The 13,954-nt window shown below is 34.4% G+C and overlaps 1 protein-coding gene across 1 annotated transcript in view; it reads left to right on the plus strand.

The window, feature by feature from the left end:
- The window catches only part of TRDN (triadin), a 140,873-nt gene that overhangs the window by 27,178 nt on the left and 99,741 nt on the right, over positions 1-13,954 (plus strand). Inside the window, exons 2-3 of the mRNA XM_030447551.1 lie at positions 2,113-2,322; positions 8,496-8,537. Of these exons, the coding sequence (XP_030303411.1) occupies positions 2,113-2,322; positions 8,496-8,537 (252 nt within the window). The remainder of the gene's footprint in view (positions 1-2,112; positions 2,323-8,495; positions 8,538-13,954) is intronic.

Below are 13,954 nucleotides of genomic sequence, written 5' to 3' on the forward strand. Positions count from 1 at the left end.
TTCTTAACCTTCCAGTCAAATTTGAGCCAATATCTGTACGTTCCCACTTCAATGAATGCAGAGATGGTGATTTTATTGTATAACATCCTGAGTTTTTAGGGGGAAATTTGAGGTGCCTACATCAGCAGCCAGAAGCATGCAACAGATAACATTATAGCATACTGAGCTTTGGCTCAGAAGCATTGTTCAGATTGATAAATTCTGGGAAACTATTTTCTTCAAAGAAGGCATATAGCAATCTGAATCTGAAAAAAGTTAGATCTGCTTAATAGGAACTAACTATTTTTACATAGAACAAACCTAGAGGAATGATCCTCTGAATTATTATTTTAAGTCTGTATCTATATATACACATATGAAGTTTTAATTACTTACAATTGTGCAAATATCTATCATTAGTATCTCCTTGGAGATATGCTCTGGTGCTAATCAGATTTGTCAAGATAATACTTTTCCATTCTCTCTTGCACATATACTCTGACTGATATCCCCTAGGGAAAAAATGCATAATGTGTCATTTATGACTTGTTGCATGCACAGATAACTTACATTTTGTGTGCAGTAGGATAACAAAATGCTATTGATTTTGAATTTTGCTTTAGAAATATGGTCTCTATTGCTAGTTTTTCCTTAGTAGATTTTTCCTCCTACTGTGAAATACTTGGTTTAAAATTTATTTTTGGATAAATGGAAGCAGTGATGGGTTTACAAAATTTTTTTAAGTGTATGAATCCCGTGCTAGTAGATAGACATTATTCATAAACAGAATAAACATTCTATACATAAGACTAAATTTAAAATAAGTAACAAAAGCTTGTCATATGCCAGTATTGCTCTGCTTATGCAATATTGTTGTGTAGCAGAGCCACTTTCTGGGACCTGAAGGAAGGGAGTGATGATTGCAAGGATGCTTGTGCAGAAGCAAGCTGGAAAGGTAGAGCTAAGGCAAGTGCACACATAACAAACAAAAGAAATTTATGTGTGTGAAATATATAAAGGTCATTTCAGTATCACTTCAGAACATGCTTCTCACTTTCTACAGAAAAAAGAACAAAACCAATATTCATTACATAAGGATTAGAAGCCTTCTAATGACATATTTGTATACGATAGATCAACCAGACCAGGAAATATATATATATATATATATATTTATATATAACACATCTTTGAATATTTTAACAGTAGCATACGAGCAGATATTGTATACTAAACAAAGGGGGGGGGGGTACTACGCTCTTCTGCTGGTTTTGACTGTGGAGTTATGAATATTGTTATTATTGCATATATTGAAAAATACCATTCAAGATTGTGTAGATCACCACTGTCTTCCATGAAGCAGAGTAATTTGAGAACTTTCAAATGTGGTCATGTGTCATTACCACCAAATGGTTAATGTGTCAGGCTTTTTTTTAGCTAAGATACACGCTCACCCTTCTACCAGCTTTCTGATACTAAACCTCTGCTTTCTGCAATTAAATATGCTTTGTCACTATAAGTCTTGTTTATTGGGAGATTATTTCATTAAGTGAAAAATACTACAAACAAAGGTATTTTAAAATTAGCTACAAACCTCTTTGCAAATTTTTGGATACTGAACATGTAAATAATTTGTGTTTCTCTTTGATGAAATGGAGTATATACATTCTCATTGCCACTGATATGTGTCCTTGACAGTAGAATTTTAGCCAAACTTTGAGTGGCATAGACACATTAGCTCCATTCCAGGCATTGGTGGTACACTTAATCATATCACCTGAGAATCTGGCCTACAGCCCGTAACAAGACAGTCCTTTGGAGAGTAATAATATTTTATGCTTTCATCAATCACTTCCCTATGTCTGTAGCTAATCATGGCAGACTAAAAAATGTCATTATAATCGCAAAGGCGGATTGTGGCTATTTCACCATGTTTGCTCCCAAATAAACCTACTAAAAGTGGCCACTGTTCCGGAGCAACTCCTAGAAAGCTAATTGTATTTAATAATGCAACATTTTAATTTATTTTGCATATTCTGATTACAGACTGATTTCAGAACAACACTTATATACTTGGTTTTTATGTTCCAAGGTGCTAAAATTCTATTTCCTCTTCCTTGACTATTTGCCTAGGACATATGTCTACAACTACGACAATAATAGATGGTAAGAACGGATCCGTTCCCTCATCATCCATGAAAGTGGGCAAGAAATCACTTACAGAAGACCTTGTGACAACGTTCAGCTCACCAGCAGCATGGATACTGGTTGTTGCTCTGATTGTTACCTGGTCAGCAGTAGCTATTGTAGTGTTTGACTTGGTGGATTACAAAAACCTTGCAGGTAAAATTCAGCATATTCTGTTTGATGTCTTGTATAGCAACATTTTAAAATTTATTAAGGAGTGGGTATTATGTAAATATACATGTCTCTACTCTTCTTGGAGACAGCACAGTGTCTCTGCTGAGTTTATCAAGAGAGAGGAGATGTTATGAGAAATGTCAGAATATATTAATTTGCACTTCATACATCTTTATGATTTAAATCTCTCCATTCTGCAGCCCATTCTACTCCTGGAAAATGTGTCTGTTGACAGTAACACAATAAGTGTATGAGCATGTATAGTTAGATTTCTGGTTTCTATATAAAATTATTTATAGAAAACAAAATTAATTAGCTTATATGTTATTAAATATATTAAGTTTAATTTAAATTTAATAAGTTTAATTTAAACATTTGTAACTTTAATAGTTGCCTTGAGTATTCTGACACTTGCTCATACAGTTCAATGACAAGAAAAATGCAAGAGAGAATTTCTAAACATACTAAGTTCCTCTTCAAAAACCATAAACACCTTAATATTGACTAAGTCTCACCCCTGTCTTCAATAAGGCAGTAATTCTAGCCTAGTTCAAGATTTGGTAAACAATGAACAAGCTCAGGTTTTGGGGTACACACAGGTTACTGAGGTCAAGGATGAAAAAGAAGTGGGTGGTACTGGGAATGTGATTTTGGTTGAGGAACATGAAGAAAGCAATGGGAAATGGATCTTATCTCACTGCTTCTTGATTTTTCTATCCTGTAGCTAGCAATGATATATAACAAAAGATCAAATAAATTAACCACTTATATTTGTGTTGGGTGCTTAGCTTTCAGCAAGCCACTTCAACTGTAAAACTTTTGTGAGGTAAATATCCAGTATCTAGTGGGAAATGTGCATGTGAAACAGAAAAAAAGTATTAGGGTCCTTTTCTTTCTTAAATAAGACTCCATCTCTGAAGTGATCACATCTGTCACAATAATTAACTAGGAACTTAAATTAAGACTGCAGTCTTTTAATTCAAAACAAATTGACTGGAGGTTTCAAAGTTACTTTTCTGGACTTTATTAGTTTACTGATAAATCCATAGTTTTTTTGTTCTGCTAAATATCAATATTGACCTCCTGACTTAATCAAAAAGTTTCTGAGACACAAATAGATCTTGAAAGAAACTGACCAGTTCCAGATCAATGGATGACAAAGGAGCTTGAAATGTGGAGAAAACATATCACAAATCTCCATTTTTTTTTTTTACTTATCTGTCTTTATTTTGAGAAGGAAGTCACTTGAGTCTCAGCAAAACATAAAATACTTTTGACTCATCCTCTCAAAACAGGCATCAGATTTTAACACCACATACTCTCTGCTACAACATAATATTAAACCAAGAGAGAAAAACCACCATATTCTGCTTTTGATTTTCTTAATATGTTCTTAATATGTTCTCAATGAGTAGTCAAGATCCAGAGTATAACTCAGAATAAACTCTTAAATTAAGCAACTCCTGAACTGGCTGTCAGCTCACACATGCTCAGAGTGATGCTAAGAAATGAGAATCTGTATTCATACTGGAAGCTGAAGGAAACTTTCTAAGCAGATGGAAATCTGATGTTCATGTTGTATTGGTTAAATGATCTCAAGTCCCACAGGCATTGATGGAAACTGACATTTTCAGACCAGGCTGTATAAATAAAATAGTAAAATTGAAACAGCAGGGTGAGTTTGTATTTTGTGGAGATCTCTGAGAGAAGATACTCCAGTATTTTGAATTCATGAGTTGATTTCTTTTCCTTCCAAAAAGACAGTTTTGTTCCTAAGCCATTAATTAAGCCAATATCTAAACTGAGTCTCAAGGGTGGAATGTTAAAAGAAGGAATTGCTCCTTCCAACAAAGATTTAATAGACTCTTACTAAGTATAGCAATGGCTACATAGCTCTTATCATGACCCTTGGATTTTAACCCCTGAATTCCTACTCAGTCTGATTTTTCCAGGTTAGACCTGTTTTATAAAAATTCCATGAAAAAAGCTGAAAATTTCACTTAGGATCACCTACCTTATGGTATTGATAGCAGAATGATTTTTACCCTCTGACAGTTTGACTCTTGGCCTCCAGTGGAGGTAATGCCATCTGAAATCTGAAATCGGAAGTTTACTCATTCATGTAGTTAATAATTTTTGTGCAGGAGTTCCCAGTGGGACGACCTAAACACACCCTGCTCACATCTGCAGTGCCAGCCCTTTGCCACAATTATGGGTAACAAGGACCTGAGCTGGGAGAGCTCTGGGAGACCTGGGTCAAATGCCAAACACCTCCATGCAGGGGCTGGCTCTGAACTCTGAGCTCCCACCAGACACTCCCACTATGTTTCTGTGCCAGAAATGATGGGATCTGCAGCAGAGGCACTGGCAGGACTGCCTGCAGCAGAAAACAGGACTGGGATGACATAGGAAATCAAGCTGGGAACTGCGTGGCTGAGGAACATACAGAGATTAGTCCCTTCTGGTTGCACTACAGAGCTGCTAGCCTTTGGGCAGTAAAGGAAGCTTTATTTGTTATGAGTTGCCTAGATACTCAGAGACTCATGGAGCTTAGTAGAAACACACCAGCTCAGCAGAAAAGGAAGTATTTTAGATTTAACACAAGCATTGTTTTCTTATTCAACAACTAATTATCTTGAAAACAAATAATTCCAAAAAGACATGAAGTATCAGTATATGTGTTTTAGCTCTTATGTATTCTTTTTATCAGCATAAAATTTATCACTATAAACTTCATATTTCCACTCTGAATCCCTCTGTGATTAGAGGGCCAACACATAGATTCTGCTTCTTGATAACTATGGTTTCATATTCTTTAGGAAATAAAGGATCAAGTTTGAGAATGTTGACAATTTCTATAAGATAAAATTTGTCCCAGAAATAACTATATGAAAATGAGGTGTTTAGTTTCAGAACTACAATAAACGGGGGCACCCTCCCTATTCAGTATTTGAAAAAAAGCTTTTAGAACTGAGGGAAGCTAAGGGAGGATAACAAGTTTTCTGTAGCTGTAGCTAGATTACATTAATTTAAACTCCATTCATAAAAAGATATATTTTGTGCAATTTTACACACCCAGAACATGATTACTGTAAATTCAGTAGTAAAATGTGTAGTGTTCAGGAGGTACTGGTTATGATAAAAAATATTGCAGGGGGGCCCTGTGTTACAGGTTGCTTGTGTAAGGCCGTGCCTCCATGGTGGTTATGTGTCAGCTTGTTCAGAGTTTAGAACAGAGGTGGGATCTGCAATTCACCTTTGGCAGTGGGTTTTAAGTACAGCCAAAGACTAGAATTGGATCAGTGCTGAAAGATTGACTCATACCCAGAAGCTGGAAATTAAATTTTGCAGTGTTTTTCCTTAGTGTGTTTTATTCATTCCACTGAGGAAAGAAATGTAGGCTTACATTCCTATCATACTGTATTGTACAACTATAAGCATGACTGAAAAAAATATTTGTAATGCGGTATGAAGGTGACATGCATTACAAAAGCCTGAGATAAGAAACTATGAAACTCATTCAGAATGTACCATGTATAAATATGCAAAAAGAAGACCATACTACCTTGTATATGTTCTCAGGATTCTCAGAAACGTAGAAAAAAATTCATTTTAGTTTTATGTGTGCTTTGCAACAGTTTGTTATTACTGCCATACTTTGTGTTAGAAGACACACCTTGTTAATCGTTAATCGGCTTCATAATTCATTAATGCTTTTCATGCATTTCTTGTACACATAACTGGATTATGTATTTTAATGGGTAAATGTAACTAAATAATTCAAGATTATTTCAGTCCTAAGGATTGATTGCCCAAGAACTCACATTTGTTAATGTGCTAATAATGAATTTAGAATTCCTTCCCACCCCTGTGACCAAGTACAGCTAATTAACACTACCCTAATTTCAGATCTGGAGTGTTCAATATTCAGAGTAAATTAATTGAGATTTAGTGAGTCACCTAAAGGCCAGACTCAATCAAACCTAATGAAACCTCACCAAATCTATGAAATCCAAAGACTGTTCACAAAATAATCTTAAGTGAAAATACAGAATACACACAGAGCACAGTGAGCCTGCCATTTTACTATGGCTGCTCTCATAAGTGGAAAAAGAGTAGCCTTGTGGTGGATAATTCAGTTTTGCTCAACCGTAAAAGGTTTTTTTAGAGACCTGCAGCAAAGGAGGATTTTTGTGGAGGTAATGTCTGTCAAGGACAGGAATGGGGAGCTAACAGAACAGAGAGGCATGGAGCTCCCACCTCTTAATGGAGCAGAAGGGTCCAGTCAGATGCTCTGTTTTAACCCTTTCCCCCCCTTTTTAATTTAATGTCAGAACATCTGGAAAAATTTTTGTGCGGCCTATGGCATCAGCTTCTGATTAACACGGCCTGAAGTCACTGTTTACTGTTTACCTTCCTTATCTTATGGTCTTTGCTGTCATGTAGTGACAGAAAGCTTTTTGCTGACCCTGGTTAGTCAGGATGATATACATATTAATATCCTCCAGTAATATTCTCCAGTAGAGGAAAATTAAAAAAATGAAAATTAGGAGCCATGTATTCACATGAACATCTGTATTTCTGGAGAAAAAAGACATGTATTGCTTCCCTCAGTCTCCTGCATGTAAAAACTGTAAGGTGCAAAAGCTGTTAGGTGCAGAGAGTTTGTATCATCGTTACCAGGACTTTTGTTTTTTTGGTTTTATTTTGGTTTGGGTTTTTTTTGTTTGTTTTGGTTTTTTTGTTTGGGTTGTTTTGGTTTTTTTTTTGAGATTACCGTTATTAAATACGTACACATCATTTTTTTTCTCCTGGATTGTCATCACGCTGTAATCAGTCAATTTGGCTTGAGTTAACTGGAAACTTTTAAGGACTTCAAAAAGAAAAGTATATCTTGTGTGTTATGACAGTATATTCCCCAGTATTGAAAGTGATAACACCTTTAACCTTATTCAGAAAAAAGGTTTATTTTAAAGCACCAGCAAGCTTAATGGAACAGACCATTTTTTTTCTTGGTGAAAGCAACTTTTAATAGCTTCACCAAATTCAAATAATTGGTAAAAGCTTTTCCACACATGCAAAACGCAAGATAAATCTTCCCCACAAAAATGATTGAGAAGTAAAAAAAGGTGTTGGGTCTCACTCTACTCACCTTGGAACTTATCAGAACAGTGCTATAGTCTTTTGAAAGACAATTTTTACTTACTTACATGTGTCAATCCAGAGCATGAATAAACAGCTTAGACATTTTAAAGTGGTTGAAGAAATACTTAATTGAATTATATGGTAATTCTACTAATATACCCAAACCCTACAATTTTTTTTTTTTCATTCTCTTCAGTAATGTTAAAACAGCTACAGAGATTTAAACCCAATTCCATTTCAAAGAAGTTCTGCCCAGGTGACATCTTATTTCCTGTGTTTCACTCTGCAGTATAAACTCCTAGAAAATCCGTTTATATTGAGAAGAATGACAGTCCATGAAGTACTTCAGTGATACAAGTGTTACATTCATCCCAAAAGGTCTAGCATATACAAGATGATAAATTGTGTTAGATTAAACTTCATGAGGTCATGAAAGTGAAAATGTGAAATTTCAGAAGCTGGGTATAAGGAGGGGTCTAAGAAGAGAAATGTCTTGCATGCTTAAAAGTGCCTCATGGGACACAACCCAAATTTCTATCCCATTATGATATCAATAAAATTTCTAATTTTAAGCATGCAAAGGAAATCAATAATTAATTTAAATAACAGTTGCCGTGATGTAATTATTTGGTTATTTGCTACTGAAGAAATAAAAATAATTCAATTAAAATCAACTACATGTAATATATTCTTTTCAGTAATAGAAGATGTTTGTAACTTGTGAAAATACCCGTGCCTTATTTAACCACATTTTTTTCATTGCTCTGAGTCATATAGTATTATCTCACACTTGCAGTGTATTGTTTTTGTCTTTAATGAAATGCAATTTCTGCTTCATAGCAGCAGCACCACAGATATGAAATAACTCCTCACTTAGCTCCTTAACTGCTTCCTTTAGGCCAGAGACACCTAGGATGTTAATTTCTGCTCTAACAGTCTTTCTTCCTTTTTTTTTTTTTTTTTTTTTTTATTGGCTTCTCTGGGGTTCATCCTGTTGCCATCCTCTATAGCCACCTATTCACAACATTGTGATGATCCCTGTTTACCACCTGGTAAAGATGCTCTGCCTGCAGTGCTCTTAATCCCTGTGTGTGCCTGGGGTCTGCGATCACAAAGCATGAGCACCAGCAGAGTGCCAGGACACGGCAGCACCGCTTCTCTGCTAACCCCAACTTGGCTGGCTTGGACTGCAAGGTTCATGGCAATTGCCTTCTCCCTCCTTTGCACATCATGCTTGAAATTGGTTTGTCAGCTAAGAGGCATTCTCAGTCAGGGGATTCCTAGGAAGTAGTAGCTAGCTGAGGGATAGTCATTATAACCTTGTAAATGCCTTTTTAAAATGTCATAAAATTCTTTTACGTTGCTGTTTTAGCCTGAAGATCTCTGTCCTTAGTCAGAAAACTGAATCCTTAGAATGAGAAAAAAATAAAGCTTCAAATTATCTTAGGTAAAAAAGTTTGGCTGCTCAGCAAAACGCTGCCTAATTAAGGTCTGATCCATCAAACTCAAAGTCTTTCAGCTGATGTCAAATCAAATCATGTAAATTACAGATAAAGCCCACCCTAAACCTACATTCTTTTCCACGTCTATGGCTGTATCAAAAGACCCTCAAATTAGTTTATACTTTGTAGCACTTTGTGAATTTCTTCCTAATGTTAGTAAGTAGATTCTAGTTACAGATTCTTGGTTCTCATTTTGGGTAAAAAGGGCTTCGTCCACTTTAAGGTGAGGTTTTCTCTATGGGTTTGACCTTAGCATAGTTATCTAAGGCTGATAAAAAAGAGGATTTATATTACAGATTATAGTCTTCATATTTAAAATGTGCATACCTGTAAAATGGAAATTTCCAGTGATAATACTAAGTTTTCTTTATTATTTTTTTAATATATATAATTCAATACATTTATCATTCAAAACTAAATTGTTATTTTTATGTTTCTAATTCATTGGTACCCACCAGAGTTTGTTCTGAGGCTTAGTGCTGTAAGCTTAAGAAAAAATGTTAGTGTATGAAAAAGCAAGATACAGAGATAAAGACACCTATGCTGATAAACTGGAATATTATTAATGGAAGACTTTATGTGTGCATTGAGTTTGATGTGTTTGATACTACTCTTCAGAAGACTGAAGAGTAGAAACAAATTACTGATATGAATAACAAATCCTAAAAATTTACAAACTTTCATATTAAAATACAAGTATCTCTAGATTTATAAGATGCTATTTTATTAAAACAAGGATATGTTTTATTATCACAAGCTTGTGTTAGGCTTTTATCAAAAGCCTATTTTATATTTATGTATTTTATCAAACATGACAGAAATTATCTGTCTTAATCAACTTGTCAGTATCAATGAATTACATTATATCTCATAGATCAATCTTTACACCAGATAATTATCATAATTTTTAATTTAATTGCTTCCAATTCACTGGAGTCCAAATATGTAATATATGAAAATTCAACAGTTATTAAGTAATTTGCAGCAATTAATAAAAAAAAAAACAACCCCCCCCAAAAAAAGCCCCCCCCCAAAAAAAAAAAAAAAAAAAAAAGAAACCAAACCTCAAACAACAAACCAAACAGAGAAAAAAAAAATAACCCACAGTAGTTTAAAATAGATTGAACTCAGAGTATAAATTTAACTATTTGACAAACCAAAAAGATTGATAGGAGACTACACCCTGTCAGTTATTAAGATTGGAATAATGACTGAAGTGATTAGCAGAGATGAATCAATTAGACACTTTCTGTTTTGTGCTTCACAGGAATTAACAACACAGACCATGAAACATAACCAGATTTTCTTGAGGAGATACAACAAATCATACCTTGACATTAATCAATACTTATTTCCAAAAGCCACTGTTAAAGCACCTGTTATCAGTCCTCATGAAAAAAGAAAGTTTCTTCTCTTCACAAAATGCCACAGTTTTAATGAAGTTGAAGTGACTTCTTAATTTTTTTATGAAAATTATCTGTCCAAAGAATGTTCCTAATTCTGATTGAAGGAATTTGGAAATCTGCCAGTAGTGGATTACAAAGAAGTGTGCTAAATGAGAGTTAATAATTACCTTTGAAAGTCTGCTTTCTATTTTTGAATGAATTGGAGTCAAAATTGTGAGCTAAGCAGAGTTCAAAACTGAAGAAATTAATTGGCCATAATTCTTGTTTTCACATTTTGAATCAAATTTCTATTTCTGAATCAATGATCCCAGAGAGCTACATAGAATTGTAGTAGTTTAATTTTAATATAACAATCATGAAAGCGAGGTAGACATATGAAGTTTTCAAAAGTATTTAATACCTAAAACACACCTAAGATTGTTTTCTAAAGAAATATTTCAACCAAATTAGCATATGTTTAGTAAAGGAAATCCAAGCAAGATTCCAAACTGTCTTGAAGATATCTTCAGTAGGTAACAGACATTCTCCAACTAAATTTAGTTGATTTTTCCTGCAATTATGTTGTTATGTTTCTTCAAAAAAAGGTAGTACATAAAGTTCTTCAATTTGACTGTGATTTCAGCACTTGGCAGAAAGTTGTGGAATTGAAATTCTGAAGGTCTCACTCTAAAAAAAGAAAAAAAGCATGAGTACAGTAGAACTAAAATTTATTTTATTGAACTGAAAAACATCTCCTATGCTGTGCCAAGTAATAAAAAAACAGCAAACCATTGCTGGTGGTACCAGTGCTGTTTTGGAATGCAAGTCATTTATCAAGCTGAATAGTCTTAACTACCTGAATTAATTATGAATTTAAAGCTACAAATCTAAGTGCTTAGCCAAAGTGGATAATGGTAAGAAGGATTTAAATATGAAAAAACACCACTAATACGATCCATTTCACATACTTCAACTGTATGAAAATAAGGTGTCATGTTCACGCTAAATTTTCAGGCTTCCTTTCCTTCTTAGTCTACGGGAAGGGATGGGCATGTTTGGTAATTAATTCATAGAACCCTAAAAAAGATGTCAAAGGAAAGTGAGAAACTTGCCTTTCAATAGTCACAGTATGTCTTTCTGTATTGCCTTCTGGGGAGTCTAAAAACCACCAGGGATTCAGCTCCTGTCTTTCAGTTACATTTGACTAGCTAGGATAATCTGAATTTAAGCTGTGATTAAATGAAATTACATACTGTCAACAAAATTCTTCAATATTAATTGCATGTTTCATCCATTAGCTTAACCTGCTGAGTAACCATTCACTTCCCTTCACCTCTTTCCTTCTACCTGCTTTGAAAAATATTTTGTTTCTACTATGTTATCTAAGAGCAATTGGCTCAGTCTTTATTTACAAGTTCAACATAAGGTAAAACTTCACAATCTGTATCAATCTGAGAAATACTCTGCACTCATAAAGGCTCTTTACAGTTTAAATCAAGATCCTACCTCTCCTATTCCCGGAGCAATATATATGACATTATATATTAATTATATTTTATAGTTATATATTAGTTACAAATTACATATTACATAGTATATTATATATGCTATCAAGAGATCTACATTATAAGATTGGTTTTAAAATATACTGTGTAAGACAGAGGACAGCTAATCCAGTCTGAATATGTTGAATACATGACTGGTTTAAAAATTAGTCATCATATTGTACTCTTAAATTATGAAAAAAAAAAATAAAATAATAAGCTCAAACTTTGTTATGGAAATCTGCATTCTCCCAACTTCAGTTCTGAAGCAAGAATATGCAAATCCTCTGGAAATTATTATCTTTCTTTGCATGTGTGTGAGAGGGAAATGACACCTTTCTCTCTATTTTTTCCCCCCTAAATTTCTTTATTTCCTTTGGGTTTTGTGTGTTTTGTTCTACTCGGAGAAGAACCTGTTGTTGTTAAAGTTGTGGGGAGAGCCGAAATTGTGGATTTGATTTCACTTGTTGTGAAATTTGATTTTTTCCTGCTTCCCCTTCTTTGCCTGTCCCTGTTTTTGAAATTTGATTTCTTATGTATTTGATTGTGGATTTGTTTTGCTTCTGTTACCTAGTGTGGTGTTCTTAAGCATTTTAGGAAAAATCATTAGTTAGCACTACTTTTTTAAAACGTAGGAAATACAAGAGAAGTTGATCACAGGTATGCACAAGGAGACAACTTTCCAGGCCCATGTCATCTGCATTGTATCTCATGATATCTCTTTGTATGCAAAATTTAATTTTGATAATACCACTAAAGTGTCCTCTACACGGACCCAAACTGTTTTTTTCTAAGCTTTTAATGTTAAACAGGATTTGCAACTTGGGCCTGTTGGTTTAGGTGTGACTGGAAGATTTTGCCTCTGGAGAGTTACAATTTCTAATCCGTTTTCATAGTCTACTGTTGAGATGTTGTGAATTAAAGACCAGGATATGACATTGAGGGCTCTGATTCATCAGCAAAGATGGCTTGCCTTGGGGTGGTTGGAATAATTTCCTTTGCACTTGATCTTGCTCTTCTCTGAGCATTTCCCTTGCCTGCCTGGGGGGACAGCTCTGCTACCTGTGAAGCAGTTCTTGAATTGCTGGTTGATAGACCAGCATATTAAAAAAAAAAAAAAAAAAAAAAAAAGAGGGAAAAAAAAAAAAAGAAAAAGAAAAATAAAGTCACCAATTATTACTTAGTTTACAGCTGTAGTCTCCACAGCTGTGAAAACCTGTGGCTGTAAAGCCAACTGAACCATCCCTAAGCAACCAGTGGGTAAAGGGTAGGTGGACTGGACAGCCAGACTGGAAATCAAGGCATCTGTCCAAAGTTAAACCATCCCTGCTTGTGAATCAAAACCTCAGTTATGGTAGAATCCCTCTGGCCATGTCTATTCTATTAGTCAGCTTGGAATAAAGTGTAAATGACATCAGGGAATGGGTTGCAGATTTACTCTTTATTAGCCTAAATATAGGCATTCATTCTCCTAATAAACATATGAGAACATTTGTGGCAAATCAGTTAAAAAACCCAAGCTATCTACATCTCAGTGCATGAGGCCAATGCAAATATATAAATGCCTTATGATAAGCAAACTTAATATTCCCTGTTATACTACTCAATCTTTTTGAAAACAACAGAGCACACAATAATACACTAAGTGAAGAGATGATGCATATTTCTTTGCAATTATATAATTTCATTGTGCCACGTGATTAATTTCTATGATGTCCCTGACTGTTTGGTAGCACATATCTATAAATTACAGTCTTCAAAGAAAAGTTAACTAAAATAGTTCTTTGGTCTACATTATTTATGAGCAGATGTAAAATAATAGAAAGTCAGGCTGGTCTTTTCTGTTTCAGATTGTTTCATTAGAAAGAAAATAATTTATTTAGTGCTACATTTCTATTTCAATTAAGTACATACTTGTATATTTCATTACAGTACTTTCAGAAAATAAATGTTCATACTGCTGCCACCAAAGAAGTTGCTTCACATCTGCACTTTGCCTGTGTTTGTAAACTGCAAGTCCATGTAAGACTATTGGTTA

The sequence above is a fragment of the Calypte anna genome, chromosome 3 (genome assembly GCF_003957555.1).
Source record: "Calypte anna isolate BGI_N300 chromosome 3, bCalAnn1_v1.p, whole genome shotgun sequence".
Lineage (NCBI taxonomy): Eukaryota > Metazoa > Chordata > Aves > Apodiformes > Trochilidae > Calypte > Calypte anna.